We start from the raw sequence: 17,587 nt of genomic DNA, 5'->3' as shown, positions 1-17,587 counted from the left end.
GCATTCAAAGTGAACAAGAAGTTGTATTTGCAATCCTTACTTCATTGCTATATAATACATTCTAGGTGTTTCCAAATACAATGTGATGTTCTGTATAATTATGTAAATAAAAACAAGAGTTAATTAAAATAATTCAATGGGCATTATTGTCCCTTCACAAATTGGTATGAAAAAGAAAAGAAAGAAAAAAAAGAGGGTAGGATAGCACACACTTACCTAGCAAATTAAATTAAACCATTTTACGGGTAAAGACCGCATAGTTGGAGTTTCCTCATTTTCAGCAGGAACTCTTACAGAAAAAAGAATGTATTATATCAATTTGAATGATTGGTTTAACGTCCCACAATTACACCCGTTAGGTTAACGGAGACAGATGATTTAAGGCAGGTGAATGAAGATCGAAGATTTGGCGGAATGAGGATGTGGAAGGAAACGGGAGTACCCCGAGAAAACCCACGAACATGATATTGCCCACCAGAAACTTGGCCGGGGATTCTGAAAAACAGAGCGGCTCGGGCGAACATAATGGTAAACGCCACTTGCGATTTGAGTTAGGTGAAATGGATGTGGTCCAGCACCGAAGAGTATGTAGATTTATTTCAGAAATGTACGTGCAGAAAACAGGGGAAGGATGATTGGTATGTGTCATTGCATGGGAATGGTCAGTCTTCTTTTCCAGTTGACTCGAAAGGTTGAAAATGTAATATCCCATTATGTTTACCCCAGCTTCTCAGTTATATTTACGTGGAAATGAACTATTTGCGATCATATTTTTGTGCATGGAAACTGTAATCAGGTACGTCGATTTTTGATCAGAATGAGGTTCTTTTTACCTTCGAGATCGTTTTACTGGGAGTACATGAAGACAATATGCAGAAAGCTTCTTATAGAGAGATGAGTAGTATGATATTTTCAAACACGTTATGTCTGTAAGTTGCGAAGCATGCAATACATTGTTCTTTCTCCATAATATAAACATCTTCCTCAGTTACAAGGAGAAAAAATAATACGTAAACATGCCTTGTTTTGGCACCTCGTTTTATATGTATAATAAATTTAAGTACGATTCTGTAAGAACAACAAAACAACAGACATATGCCTCAAATATCGGAAGTATGTATGTGCGGAAATGCACTGTAGATATCTGCGCCGAATGTAAACCATTTTCTAATGATTCTCGGCTAGGGGGGAAGGGGGTCGATTTCATAGCATAATTTTATTTTACAATAAGTATTTAACATATAAGTGTTAATAATAATCCTAATTTATTTTCATCATTTTCCAAATACTATTATAAAAGTTCTTTTATCAATAAATATTTCTGAATATTGATGTACTCCATACTTAAAATATAACACATAGTAAGGTATGTGCTTTGTACGTTTATTGTAGGTATATTGCATTGAGAGTATCAGTAAGAACTGTCATTCTGTACCATAGTTTTACAACTTTAGCCAGAAACGGAATGAATCAGAATTGCTTCGTGCTTCTATAAGATTCCAAATGTCCGTAGTGTGAAAAGGCAGATAGTGGAAATATATGTAATAATGTTACGTTATGAAAATCAAGAAATTATTCCTGAACACACTATTACTGTAGCGGTAAACTTTGAGACAACCATAGTAAAACTTAATGAGAATTTTCTCTCATATGTACCTAGCTGTTAAAGACACTTTTGACAATTTATAGTTGTGCGCCATTAATATTTTTTTTTCAAACCATAATTTACCGATTACCTGTATCACTAGACGAAAAATTTTAAACTCTTTTCATGCTTTGGGGGAAAAAAGTAAATTTTCTTAGGCAAGTGAGGATGCTGAATACGAAAATGAAAATAAAAATGCTGAATTGGTTCGAGTTTAAGTGTAATCGACAGAAATATGTTAGTGTTGACACTTTTAGATTTTTGAATTTTCTATTTGGCCTTTCACTTAAGTAGCTATGGTTCAGTTTTGTTCATCCGAGTATCGTGCTTCATATGTCATTCACTTTAGAATAAACCAAGCTTGCAAATAGTACTATGCACATTTGTACATAATGTATAAGAGGAGGGAAATTTAAGGTAAAATTGGAAATTTCCCGCCCAAAAAATCCCTGTAGCACCCCCTGGTACAGCTCCGGCTAAAGGTACCCAAATATAATATACCTTTAAAACTACTGTAGTTTATATGTAATACATGTGCCAAGTTCCATTGTAATATCTACAATAGTTCTAACGAAAAAATATTTCTCTGTTCTGTTTGACAATACCAAAGTTCATATAGGAAAAAGTAAAATAAATATATATATATAATAAAAATAATTCAAACAGTACTATTTATTTGAGTATCATGACTTATACGTCATTCTCTTCAGAATGAAACAGGCTTTTAAACGGTACGGAAAATGGGGGTAAAACTGGGAATTTTCCTTCCAAAAAATCTTTTATTTTATTTTTTTTCAAATGTAGTGCCCCCTTGGTTCCAGCTACAGGTACCAAAGTACAATATATATCTTGAAACTACTGTGGTTCATACGCAATGTGTGCCAAGTTTTATTGCAATATCTACAATAGTTATGAGGCAATAATCATGCTTGACTACCAAATTTTAATAGGGAAAAGTGAGATGTAAAATAGAAATATATAAAGTGATGTTCGTACGTAAAGAGAGGAAAATGCGTTTTGTAAAACGTTAGACCCTCTACATATCAGACAAAAAATCACTTAACTATAGATTGTGCGCGCGCTTGGGTCAGCGTTTATTCCAAAGAATACAAAAGCGTCAATAAGAAGTTAGAACTATATAAAATGAAAGTAATAAAACATAACTTATACACATATTACAAATGGCTCCTCTTTGCCTGTCTTGTATTGTGGTTCTGGAACATCTCTAGCGATTGTCCAACAATAGGTTGGCCCTGATATAATTTCTCCATCATAGATATAACAGTAGAAGTGTTCCCCATGTTCATCAACAACTGCTCCGCAATTTCCTGGGAAGAAAACTATGTATGAGTGCAACATATGCATTTTCAGTCACATTACACCTCATTGCTTGGTAGATTTTAAGTACTCTGCTGCTTCCTTATAGTGCTAAGACCATTCGTTTCAGTGTCACTTTCAACGGAAAATACTGTTACAGAGGATTCGGACGTGTTCGAAATACGGACACTTTTAGATCATCATAAGCTCCCCCCGGCTTGAGTCTGGATGCCAGTAGTTCTGCGCCACTTTTTGACAATCCTAGGTAATTTATTTCGGGTTGAGTATCATATGGCGAATAGATAATATGATGTTGGTTTTGTAGTTAGGATCAGTGGAAGACGATGAATATACAGAATTTGATAATCTGGGTCGTCTTTGTCCGCCTTTTGCTCTTCATCGGATGAAACACTGGAGTACGGTACGGGAGGTTGTGTAACCTTTAGTTCTTCAGAATGTGGCACAGTGACGAATATCTCAAGGAATATTTGGATAAGTAGTAGTCCACTTTTTTCTTTTTTGGATAGATCTTTAACACGTTCACTGCTGAGAACGCCCATCGGCGTCCTCAGCAGCGAATGTGTTAAATGGAGAAACTATGCAAAAATAGCAGTCTGAAGTATGATCTGTCGGCTCTCTCCATATATCATTGGAACTGCAAATGGCATACATGGTCTTTTTCCATGTAGCCAGTCCCGCATGTTTCTGCTTAATACAGTCATAAAACGATAAATAATAATAACAGCACACGCGCCCAACATTTGACCACGTCTAGGATGGCGAATTGTAATTACAGAACATGTTTTCTTTGGCAAACTCTTCAATACAAACTAATCCGTGATGTGGTTGATGTTTCTTTGTCAGCGATGAAGTGCGAGCAATAAGGATAGCCAAAGAAGTACGCAGGAATTTATTTCGGGAGGGGTACAAATACAATTTGAGGCTAAATTATATTAAAATTTGTAAAATTGCACCTGAAATTAGACACAATTTACACAAAAACTGGAATTTCGGGGATCAAGACCCTCCCACGGATTACGTCCCTGAGGATAGCAACGAAACTAAGCATAACTGTAACTGATAACACAGTTATTTGAAAAGTATTCAATAGCACTAGTATTTGAATTTCATTATACAGGGTGGGGCAAATAAAAGGCCCGGACGAGAGGATACCATTGGACGTGGATGCATGCATGGAACCACACTACGTGACGCGTACACCACCAGTTCAGATCTTAGTGTGGGCTGTGTCAGTGTGAGTTGAGCAGTGCACATGTGGAGATGATACTCACAGTGCAGCAGAGGGCGTTCGTTGTGGGAAGTTACCTGGCTACCTGATCTGTCCGTGTGCGGTTATATTTTGTATTGAAACCTCAAGTCTAAGCTGTATCGCAACAAACCCTCATAGTCTTCAAGAACTGTAGCAGAACATTTCTCATGAGATTGCGGCAATTTTAGCAGCCCAGCTTCGATCTGCCTTCTGCAACTTGCTTACTAGGGTCCAAAAGTGCCAAGAGATGAATAGTAGTCATATTCAAGATCTGTTATAAGCAGGTTAGCGAATTATTTCCTTTCCATTGCTGTTTTTCTTTGTACCCTGGAGCTCTATTCTCCGGACCACTTTTATTTGCCCCACCCTGTACTTTAGACTTTAACGGTATTAAAACACAATTCATAAAGTACTAGAATTTTACTTTCCAGAAAAAAAAAAAATGAACTTAAGCAACGCTAAGCACGTCGCAAGCCTGCCATTCTATATGCTTGAAGACATTGGTTGGTGACAAAAAAAAAAAAAAAAAAAAAAAAAAAAAAAAAAAAAAAAAAAATTCAATGTTATACTGCGAATTAGCTCGATTGTCTTTAGCTAGTCTTCATCAATATTATGAGACATTTTCTATTTTAGGCATTCCTTGTTATACGCGTAGCTAAGATACCCTAGAATGAACTGGAAGTTCCTTCCTTGAGAAAAAGTTAAAACATTTTTGTGCTATATGACAAAATTGATTCATGGGGAAAAGACGTGTGTGTATGTATGGAAAGATTCACAAATTCGATTAGGAATCACTGTCTTTATTGTTTATTTTTTTTTAAAAAAAACAAACCTCATGAGCCTATTTTTTTCCTGCCTACGAAATCACAACTGTAAGATTATGGAAATCATGTTAGCAATATAAAAAAAGCCATTTAGATAATGTCCAATGAAATGTTTGTGGTATATTTACAAAAACTGAAAAATGATTCACACATACTATAGACAGTGCGTTCAATAACTTCCGGAACTACCTCGAAGTGATACACTTAACGATATCAGAAAAAATTATCACTTAGTTTCCTACATTCATCTACACAGTGACGTACAATAAAATTGTACGATTGATGTGGGCATGCGCATTGTTTTCAGCCAAAAGAAGGGTCATATACTTAACAGCTACCACTGTCTTTGATTTGGCACAGATTCCATGGTCTTCCCTGAGCTTAAATTTGCCCTCAAAGTGAAATGTTTTGAGGATATTGTACCGATTTAAGCGAATGTAACGGCGTTCTAAAAACACTCCAGTGGACGACTTTCCTAGATCATTCCAGAGCATCTAGGACCAATCCCTCGAGTGTGCGGCGCAGGAAGGGATACATATAGAAAACTAACGTGATTATTTATTTTTATTATCTTTTTATTTATTTATTTATTTACTTATTTTGGCATCGTTAAATATATCATTTCAAACTAGTTTCAGAACCTGTTCAACACACTGTGGTCAATATTGTTCTTTATTTAATCTTCTTTGTAAACTCGGCTTCTCGTTCCTTTAATATGTATTCTCTAAAGTACACACTGAATTAAGTTATATTTGGTAGCTGCTATCTGCGTACATTGAACTCCATTAAGTCTTCGGCAACCACTATATTACACGATAAATCCTGGCTACACGCTCTGGCTTCTTGCAACAACGTATCCACCGATAAATCCTAGAAGGAAAAAGAAAATCAAGTCATGAGTTCCTACATTTAAGTTATGAAAAGAAATGAACAGCCCGTTTTAATATACACAAAGTAAATCGAAAGTCTTAGGACGTCCTTATTTCTCCAAACGGAGGTGTTGGCTACTTCGAGTTTACCACTGTATATTGGGATAGGAATTCTATAATTGACGCTACTTCCGATACATGGCTGCCATATTGCATCTAGGTCATTTAGTTTTTTAATAGAAAGGAGATTATGTATGGTGTTATCATCATCGAGTATACTAAAACGAGACAGATGGGAATCCTAAACTTTCAACTCACTCTGTACATTACAATGTGCCAAGCATGTGACGCCTGCCAGCCACGTGCTATATGTTCACAAAGCAGACTATGCTTCACTTGATGTCACATGACATTGAAGAAAGAAAGAATCTACATTAGCGCCAGTGCCGAAACGGACCCGACGATTCGCCGTAAAAGAAGCAGCGAACACCTCAGTGTCACTCTACTCCAAGATCGACTGCAAAGCACCTCTCCTACTCTGTACGGCTGCATTGGGTCGTGGGGTACTCCTTCATAATCATTCACTCCGTCTGCCGGCACAGGGCCATAGAGTGCTCCTTATCGTCTACCTACACACTCTGTTCGGCTGTTCTTGGCCGTGGAGTACTCCTTACATCGACCAGATCTATTCGGCTGCACTGGATCGTGTAGCATCCTAAAATAACACCTGAACCGTACAAATAGAGAAAGAAGGAATCAAAGACTCGACTGTATCTGCGGACGCTCTTTGTAAAAACTTTTTGAACTTACAGAATTCTTGAGTTGAGTTATTTTAGTTTAGCGTCCCTTTCAGCAGCGAGGCTATATGAGACGTGGACCTACTGATTAATGTGGAATCCGAACCACATGAGCTTCCGCCGGGAATCGAACCCGGGTCTCCCACGCCAAAGGCGCGTACGCTAACCGCTTAGCGACGAAGGAGCTCTACAGAATTCTTGTAATAGTGTATTAATCTTTTGTAATAAGCCGGATAAAATACAAAGAACTTGTGTTTTCGCTATTCTACCACCCTCGTATCACAGAACATTGCAATATTGTTACATATAGCTAATTTAGATATATATACCGAAATTTCATAGAGACGTTCACAGTACCAAGGAAATGAAAAAGTATTAATAATTTAATATCCAGAAAGCCGTATTTGAGAAGTGCGAGTATGTCGAGAGTATGAAAAGAGAGACTAACGTAATCAAACTCGAAACTTTTGGGTCCTAGAAGAAAAACTTCTGGGCAGGGAATGAAGTAATGCAACATGCTTTCTAGAATGGTGTATGTTAATGCTACATACAACGTGGCTCAGTTTTACAGAACTCAAAGTACCTATCTCGGATCCAAACACGGCTCGTGCAAAGTAGTTTGATGGACGAACACAGTGTGCGTGACTTTTCTGGTTTCTTGTCCGTTCCTTCATTCCACCAATTCCATTTGGATTTATCAGCACTTTCGTTAGTCTCGGTGCATATGTGACGTTAAACTTAACTGTATTTCATTTGTTGTCTCCTTTGTGTTTATCAAAACATCAGTAGCAGCTGATGTATGCGGTACATGTTGAACACCAAGTAATATTTACATTTTCAACACCCTACTATACAAAGATTAGTGCTAACATTGGGAAGAAGAAAAGGCAACTTTATATACATACATACATACATACATACATACACACACACACACACACACACACACATATATATATATATATATATATATATATATATATATATATATATATATATCGTACCTTAGGTTTTTGTATTTGAAACTACCATTCCTTTATAAAATTTGTTGCGCGGGTGTCGACATCCTTTAACATACACCACTGAATAGAACATCTTGTTCCTTTGCTGCTCGACTGAACAAATTTTCCTAGGATCTACGTACAGGTTTGCAGTTTGGTAACGCTAAAGTTCCTTTTCCCCATGTTCTCCTTACCTTCTCATTACTCCACTAAGCATTACCGAACACTGCTTCATTAACATTACCTTCTCGGCACGAGGGAAATTGCTATGAAATTCCGGTACACATGCCTGACGGATCATTCACGATGTATGCGGTTTGGCGTTGTATTTAACACTCTTTCTGTTGACTAGTTCCAGCCGTTTCTTTGGAATTGCTAGGCGTACTCCCACTAATTATCAACAGTACAGTCCACACAGTCCATCGTTCTGCTCTGCGGTAGTAGTGATGCACGATGTCCTTTCAATCCCTAGGGTCCGAATTCTAGTGGTATTGGGTTCACCTCTGGTACATGGGGTCCTGGGTTCAAACCCTGCTCCCGCCAAGTGAACTTTGTGGTGGACAAACACCGTGTCGTGGGTTTTCTCGGGGTTGTCCCGTTTCCTCCCACTTTCTTCATTTCATTCATTACTCATCATCACCGTCTCCTTTAGCCTAACCGGCATAACCGTGGGACGTAAAACAAAAATTTCATTTCATTTTTTCCTTCCAATCTCATCATACGCACAGCATAACCTTCCTGGACGTCAGTATGGGCTCTGCCACACATTGTGGAGCTTCTCTCTTCGATCACGATCTTTTTCACACATTACTGTCGTACGTTATCCCTATAACTCGTAATCAACCGCTTCAGAAATGGCTCGAGTTCCTTACGTTTCAGTAGATATTTGCACATAGAAATTCGATCAAGTAATTTTTTTTTTTTGTTGTTGTTGTTAGTTTAGCGTCTCTTTCAGCAGCGAGGCTATATGAGACGTGAACCTACTGATTAACGTGGAATCCGAACCACATGAGCTCCCGCCGGGGAAAAAAGTAATTTTTGTGTAAGATAATGTGGCTCTAATGTAAAAAAAAAAAAAAAAAAAAATGTTGAAATTTTCTTCAATGAAAGATAAACTTTTTTTACGATTTTTTTCGATATAATAATCCTTTTGCCCCTTTCCAAATAACGCTTAGCCAGATCATTATTTGTTTGCACAAGTAGAAAATTACTATCATTCAGAGTACAGTGAAACCTGTCTATGTTGGTCACCATTATACAATGGCCTGGCCAAAACATCAAAATTTGAAATTTTCAGATATATGAACACCTTACAGATATAAGAAGGAAAGACATAAGGCGTGCAGAAATAGGTAGGTTTTCGTGCAGCTCGTAAGGGTTGGGCCTACACTTAGTACCAATATGAAAGATTCAAGTCGCGGAAGAAGGCCACCCCTGTAGCGCACGCAAAGTTCATGATGTTCTTAGGCGTCAATAATGATTGTGCAGAACATTGTTATACATTCGTCGTTCGTGACACATACGTAGAACTTTAATATGCTTTCATATACCAGTCAATATGTGGAAAAATAAAATTAGATCGAAAACCAAAATTGGTATACTTGATATTGAATTTCACGTAGAGTTTTATTTTGAGTCCAGTCGAATCTAGTTCTATTATGTGCTGGATGTGATAGTAGGGGATGTTATCTATCAGAGAAAAAGACTGCGTGCTGCCCGTTTTTGCCCGATCTGGTTTGAAAGACATTTGTATGTAAGTAGGGTAATATTGTTGCGAGTATATTTAGGCTAATGACTGTTTTTCCTTGTCATTCCAGAAATGTCGGGAAACAAAGAGACCAGAAAGCAACACTTGATTAGTTTCCTTGAGAAAGAAACGTCCATCGAATTGACTAGTACAATACAATACATAGTGTCGTCAATTTGGTGGACGTTTCTTTCTCAGGGGAACTAATCTGGTGTTATCTTTTGGTCTCTTTGTTTCCTTCTACATTCTGCAGGACTTATAGAAGCCTCTTTCGTGTTGTTTCGTAGTCTAAATACATTTGCAACAATATTACCCTACTCACATACAAATATGCCTTTCAAACCAGATCGGGCAAAAATGGGCAACACGCGGTCTTTTTCTCTGACAGATAACATCCCCTACTATCACATCCAGCACATAACAGAACTGACCTCGATAAAAATTTTCAACATAGATGAGGTTCGGGCCTGGGATGGATTTTACCATTTCACTTTGAAGGTGCAACTTGGAGGAAGGAAGTGCGGATATATATTGAAAATTACCGTTCTTAGTGTCGAACCCATACTTTTTGGGGTTGCAGAGATAAACAGTGACATTTCCGATGAAGCTTAAATTTACATTCAGCACTTCAACTTGGAGGAAAAAGAGGGGATATATATATATAAAATGATCGAAAATAACCGATATTAATATCAAATCCATAGTTTTCGAGGTTGTTGAGATGAACAGCAACACTGTTGCTGTTTAAATAAAAATTCAGGTCCGCAACTTGGCTAGGAAGAGAGATATAAAACTGATTGAAAATGGGAGATAATAGTGTCAAATCCATAGTTGTCGGGGTCACTGAGATAAGCAGTGACATTTCCGATGCCGTTTAAATCCAAATTCATCCCCGCAGCTTGGGGACGGGAAGATATGTATATATGATTATGATCGAAAATGATCGATAATAGTGTCGAATTCATAGTTTTTGGGGTCGCTAAAATGGACAGTAACACTTCAGATGCCGTTTAAATCAAAATTTATCCTCGTAACTTGGGGGCGGGGGAGAGAGAATATATATACATATAAATGATCGAAAATGACCTATATTAGTGTCGACTCCATAGTTTTCGGGGTTGCTGAGATGAACAGTGACACTTTCGATGCTCTTTAAATCCAAATTCAGCACCAGTTGATACTCCTAAAACGGGGGGGGATATGTAAATGTAATTGAAAATGACTGATACTAGTGTCGAATTCATAATTTTTGGGATCCCTAAGTTCATTGGTGACAGTTTTGGTACCCTTTATACCCAAAATGAATCGTATTCTCCCGTGCGAAGAACAGGTATTCTGCTAGTCTTTAATAATATCGAACGTAAGTTTCACATGTTAAATTCTTTAATATATTTGTCGCTGCTCAAATTTACGCACTTGTGCGGTGTATGTGTGTATATGTAAATAAGATCATCTCTCTTTTTGAGTTCGAAAAATATATATAAAAATAATAAAGAGGGATTTTTATCAGAAATCAGAAAACTAAAAAGTAAAATTAAAAGCTGTTGCTTTAAGTATTTTTCCTGGTAGCGAAATACGTTGTATATATGCTGCAGACACATTACAGCAAATAAGATTTTAAATTATATTTAACGGGTTTTGCCAATATTTTCGAACAAAAGATTTTTCGAATGGGTTCAAAATTTCGGGAAATTTTACACAGCACAAGGAAGATACGTATCTCCATAAAATATATATTTAATTTGAACATACTGGTATTAACTAAAATGATTCTGGCCCTGTTATTTTAACACTTTCCTGCCATAAAACGGTAACTTTATAAGATTACTTAGATAATTTAAATGCGTCTATTTTAATTAATCTAACTATGATTATATTTTAGTATCTTTTGTAGCCATAACTCCATTTTATCACGGTGCTAACTTTAAAAGAGTGGTACAAATATATTTGTTGCCACAAAATTTCCTTATACAAGAAACATAACTATTCAATGATCTTATCTGTAAACTAGTAAATATAGAAGTTTTCATTTTAAAAGCATAATGTAGTAAAATATTAGAAAATTTCAATTCTTCCCAATTTTTCCGGTTTTTTTTTTTTTTCAAGCTCGGGGAAAAAACGGTAAAAAAAACTTTTTTACCCAAAATTTCCGTTTTTTTTTTTCCAGGTCTTTACAATAGTGACGAACGACGAATGTATAACAATGTTCTGCACAATCACTATTGACGCCTAAGAACATCATGAACTTTGCGTCCGCTACCGGGGTGGATACATAGCCTTTTTCCACGACTTTAATCTTTCACATTGGTGCTAACTGTAGGCCCAACCCTTACGAGCTGCACGAAAACCTATCTATTTCTGCACGCCTTATGTCTTTCCTTATTAAGTCTGTAAAGTATCTCTGATAATTTCGAATTTTGAGGTTTTGGCGCCAGGTTTGGCAGGTGTCTGGACTACTGTGCGTGGTTCCATTGAAAAGTGGCCAACTTACAGAAAATATACGTATTGTGAAGCAAAATTTATTAAGACTGTAATATAACAGCTTCTAGTGAAATAACTATTATATACGTATTGCTCATTTATATTCGTGATCAACTTTTTAAATTATGATTTTTGAATAGCAATTTGCGAAACAAGTTTAAATTTGCATCGCACTTTAGGAACTTTGTATAGCATTTTCGACAGCAATGGAAATGAAAATTATTTATTTATTTTAGTATTTTGACGAAGAGTTAAAAAAAAAAAAAGCATTTACCGTATGTTTATTCCGCAAAATATTCACCATCCGCTTCTACAACCTTCTCCCATCGCTTTACAAGTCTGTAGATGCCATTTTTGAAGAAATCTTTGTGTTGGGACTGCGCCACCACGTTTTCAACTTCTTCTCGAGTTTTGAATTGTCGATTGCGCATATGGTTATCTACAGACAAAAAAAAGATAGTACTCTGATGCAGCAATGTCTGGTGAATACGCTGAATGTGGCAGAAGTTCCGAGCCGAGAGAAGAAATCAACTCTTGGCTCATCTTTGCTGTGAGGTGTAGAGTGTTCTTGGTGGAAAAGAACACCCTTCCTATTCACTAGTTTTTTTTTTTTTTTTTTTTTTTTTTTTTTTTTTTTTTTTTTGAGTACACCTCTTTGGTTATGGTTTTACCACTTTCCAAGAACTCAATGCACAATCCCAACAGTAGTCCACCATACACACAGCATCACCTTCAGCTGATGAAGAGCAAGGTTTGCACTTAAAAGACGTGGAGTCATTTGACGATAGCTAATGGTATGAGTACCGTACTTACCCACTTTTCAACACACGTCAAAATGCGGTCCAACAGTTGCTGTTCCTAGTCAACAAGGAAGAGCAAATGTTCAGTCGTTGGAGGCGGTTTGCAGCAGTCAGCACTTGAGGGACCCACTTACTCAGTTTCCACGATTTTCCAAGCTCATGCAAGTGCACACGAGTGGTTTCATCGCTTACCCCAAATCGTTGAGCGAGTTCTTGACACGTTTGACTTAAATCCTCTTCAACTGCTGCCTTGAGTTAGTCCAAATCGAGAGATTTTGGTCTGGCCGATCGAGGCTTGTCTTCAAGTGTCTCTTCGCCGGTCGAAAAGGTCTGAATCCACTTTTGAGCTGTCCGTTCACTAATTGTACCTTCTCCAAACTCGGCACATATTTTTCTTGCTGCTTACGCACCTTTTGTGCCCAACTTGAACTCATACAGTAAACAAACCCTGATTACTGCGTTCGACACAGACATGGTTCACTGCGAATACTTGATCTCAAACTGTCGAATGCGACCTGTTATTTACGTTAGCCGACGTGCCATCGTGCCAATGACTCAGCTTCCAGAAACTGTCACATACAAGTACCATTGGCGGCAGAAATGATTACTACCCCACGAAAAATAGCTGCAGGTTTAAAAACCGCACGAACTTTCTTGGTTGCCTGGTATATATAGTCATTCTACGGATTGACTATGATCTATCTGGTTTCGAATGTATCCACATGGAAATTTTTATTAAGTATTGAATCTGTAATGCCGTCAGGAAACGGAGAATCGCTAGTACGTAGCTCACAAAATGAACCTGTATTTTGTACTACAAAAACGCAATAACTTAATTTCATACAAGTGTTAATTTCCAAAGCAATAAAGTTAATCCGAACACTACCATTTCAATGAAAAACAACGAGATGTAGGGAAAAAAAATTATTTTGAGCCATGCTAGAAATAAGTAGCAGATGCGTCATTTATGAACTCCTTACTCCTTGAAACGAAGGACGAAAACGGAAGTACTGCTAAAGTCCCGTATTTTCGTAGTTACATAATTTCCGAAGAGTAAGCTGAAATCTTACATTTCGAAAGCCCATTAAGATTCTTCATTTCCACATGCTATAAAATGTTGAATATGGTGTCTCTGTCGTAAATTCTACGGCTAGTACTCCAGTAATAATAAGTAAAAAGTTATTTATACTATATAGGAACACCATATGTAATAAATATCAACACTGACTTGTTATTTGCATACTATGTTTTCTATGTTTTAGATTTTTGTTACTTCGGCAGTTTTTAGCTACAAAACGGTACGGCACATTCTTTATTCTTTTGTCCCTTCTACCTGTGACAGTAGATCCAGAGAAGTTCGTCAGTTCTACGAGATATTTAAAACATCCATATTGTCTCACTTCTCCTAGTAGCGAAAACATTACAACTGACCCTGTTGTGCATTTGGAAACAACTGTTAACATTTGTTGAGCAGAAAGTAGCGTAGTGAAAAAAGAAATATCGTGTTATCTTATTTTGTCTTTTTAAACTTTGCAACGTGAATCTGATCGTTATTTTTTGTCAATTTCTTGCTAAGGCCCAGAAGGAGCTTACCGTTCTGGGCCTCCTACGTATATATATTTCAGTTATTAATTTCTAGAAAACCAATCTGGAGATAATAATTAATTACTGTGTTATTTTTCATTTGAATTTTTAGAAACTTCAAAAATGTACCTTGATATTAAAATGAACTTTTTGTTTTTGTCACTACATAATTTGTGAAACGTCAGAAAATGAAAGTATGTCGAAATAATAATGTTTATGTTTTTCAATATTGCTTTATTGTAATTTTCCGTTGCTAATACAACGGAAATAAAAATACACTTCAAAAAATAATTTTTCATTAATTTGATTACAGAAAATACGAGAGCGTAAGTTCAAATGTTATTGTTCTTTATTTTGTACGTTTACATTAAAATTTCAGCATATTTAAGCACTCTTTTGTTTTCTATTTCTTTTTATAGACAATTTTTCACTTTTGTCTAAAAAAAAAAAATCTCACTTTGATAATGCAGAACTACTTATGATCATTATTGTTACACAGATTAGGAATGAAGAAAGCTGAAATGGAGAATGTTCTCAATACAGAATCATGTCCTTACCAGAAGATAGTAAAACAACGATCACAACACTAAAAAGTACACTATGAGCTCTTTGGCTAAAACGCTTCAATAAATAGGGAGGTTCTGCATTTCTGATGAAGTATTTTAGCGAAAGAGATACTTCGATAATTAATTTTTTCAATTCCTGCTTCGAGACTACTTTATTCCAATCCATAGAGAGGTAAAGAAAGACAATTTTAACTAACTAACTAACATATGGCCTATGGGACCCGAAGGTTCAATGCCGCATTCACAAAAGTTCTGCACTGACTTGCATCCTTAGCCAACTGGATACAGTTTCTACTTTGTATTCCTATTTCTGCGACATCCATCTTAATATTGTCCTCCCATCTGCGCCTAGGTTTTCCTAATTGTTGTTTTCCGATTGGTCTCCCAGTTAAGACTTTGAAAGCTTCCTTACTTTCTTCCATCCTGGCTACATGACCTGTCCACCTGAGTCTCCTAGACTTGATGACCCTCAGAATATTTGTTAAACAGTATGTACCTAGGTATTATGTAGTTCCTCGTTATGAAGTTTCCGCCATTCCCCATTTCCGTTCCCCTTGGATCCGAATATTCGTCTCAGGATCTTGATCTCAAATACTTTCAGTCTATGTTATTCCCTCAGAATAAACGACCATGTTTTGCAACCATACATAACAACACGCATGATTATCGTTTTATATATTTTTGGCTTCAAATTCCTCGACAGAATTTGCGACAAGAGGTTTTGAACTGTATAATAACACGAATTCCCTGCTTTCAGTCGACATTTAATTTCTTCGTGAATATGGTTTTCGACTGTTAATATTGATCCTAACTGTACACAAATGCTCTTATGAATGCTACTACTGTGACTTTTAAAGTGAAATAGATAGCCATTTTAGAAAAGTCATAACAATACTAATAATCTACCAATTTTAATGATTTTCCACTTCATATAGAAAATTGCGCTCTCTACATTTCAAAGAAAACTACCAAGTGAAAAATTATTGACAAAAGAACATGTAGGGCCTAGTAGGGAAGAATGCACTTCTGTCGTCGATTGTATATGGAGAGATATAACTTCAAGCGAAAACGAAAATTTTACTTCTGAAAACTTCAAAATTTAGATAATCGATTTCGGACTAACCTTCTCGTTTCGATCAGCTGCCTCTGGTTTATACCGCTGACTAAAATGAAACAATATTAGAGTTTTGGCGTTGATAGCTTTGGCAAACTTCACTGCCATTTCTGGTGTGGAATGTCCATTTTCTATAGCTGTGTCAACAAGAGCGTTTTCCACAGTAGCTTCATGAACCAACACATCGCAATCTCTGAAGAAAGAAAGGAAAACGAATGATGCAACTTTTGTTCTCAGACCAAAAGAAAATTTATCGCACGGCAACATCATGTTTACATTTCGACGTTCAAACATAACATTTACAGTATACTTAATAATTGGGCAGATAACAAGCCGGGTTATGCAGCGTTATAGAAAGATTGCTGCCTAAAAGTATGTATTTAAATAACAAACTAATGTACACAAGCACAACAAAGAAAGAAAAACCACCATAAAACGTCAGATTACTGGACGGGCCGGAAGAGTGCACGTCCTGATTACAGAAAGTTTACTGTATTTCTGTTTATCCTGTTACACAACAAGGTTTCCAGAAAGTCACGCAACCGTAACTTCGGAGCTCAGAACCTTTGTATCATGAATAGAATGAGAAAGAAAAGAACCTGCCATCCAGGAAAATACTCTCTTTATAGATATTTCTGAGATATAAGCCACGGAGAGGGGGTTCGACATTCTTTCCTCAATAATGCCAGAAACGGATTTTTTTTTTTTTTACGAAACATGAAAAATTGCAAATTGGAGAGAGATGTGGTAGCATCATTTGTGAAAAAGAATGTTAATGGATAGGCTGGATGGGAATGTATTGTTATGAAACAAGAAGGACACATTAATACCAAATGCAGACTTCCCACGGCCATGAGAATGGCTTGCCCTAAAATAAATACCTGTTTTTCGGCATTACGGCGTAATATGACAACACTAACGGTACGAGACGGTGTCAAAGCATGTGGCTGGCCACAAACTACCCTACAGAGTAACTTGAAACTTGCAAACCACTGAGGAAAAGTAATAATCTATCTGTCCCTGGCAATGACTTCTCAATGGTTTGCAAGTTTCTTGTTAATTTGTAATCGTACTTATGTAGAATAGCTGGAGGTCAGCCACATGTATTGATACCGTCTTGTACCATCAGTGCTGTCATATTAAGCGATAATGCCGGAAAACAGGTGTTTTTACAGCATACCATTATCACGGCCATGGGAAGCCTGCACTTGGTGTTAATGAATCGTTCTTATTTCAGAACGATACATTCGCACACAGCCTACCCATTAAAATTACCATTTGTGCACAAAGAAAGCCACATCTATCCCCAATTCCTGATTTTAACGTTCCGTAATAAAAATAAAATATATATATATATATATATATATATATATACCTTCATATGTTTCGTGAGAACGAATGTCGAACTCCATCTCGATGGTTTATACCTCAAAAATATCTACAAAGACAGATCCTCCCTGAGTCAGTTTCATCTAGTTCGCACTGATGTACAAAATTCGGGTTGCGCGACTTTCTAGACACCCTGTATAAAGTCAATTCTGCATAAAACCATATTTATTCTTTACTAGTATT

General features: G+C 36.7%; 1 protein-coding gene across 7 annotated transcripts in view; it reads right to left on the bottom strand.

The window, feature by feature from the left end:
- Positions 1 to 5,610: 5,610 nt before the first annotated feature.
- The window catches only part of LOC145678605 (zinc phosphodiesterase ELAC protein 1-like), a 63,494-nt gene continuing 51,517 nt past the window's right edge, over positions 5,611 to 17,587 (bottom strand). For all 7 annotated transcript variants that reach the window (XM_081748950.1, XM_081748946.1, XM_081748952.1 and 4 more), the window contains 2 exons: positions 16,025 to 16,208; positions 5,611 to 5,926 (listed from right to left, as the gene is read on the bottom strand). In XM_081748950.1, coding sequence (XP_081605076.1) covers positions 5,819 to 5,926; positions 16,025 to 16,208 — 292 coding nt within the window. In that variant the 3' untranslated portion in view covers positions 5,611 to 5,818. The remainder of the gene's footprint in view (positions 5,927 to 16,024; positions 16,209 to 17,587) is intronic.

Source organism: Thermobia domestica, chromosome 2 (assembly GCF_964235325.1).
Source record: "Thermobia domestica chromosome 2, izTheDome1.hap1.1, whole genome shotgun sequence".
Taxonomy (NCBI): Eukaryota; Metazoa; Arthropoda; class Insecta; order Zygentoma; family Lepismatidae; genus Thermobia; species Thermobia domestica.
The sequence above is the reverse complement of the archived record's forward strand: the minus strand, read 5'-3'. Positions and strand labels throughout refer to the sequence as shown.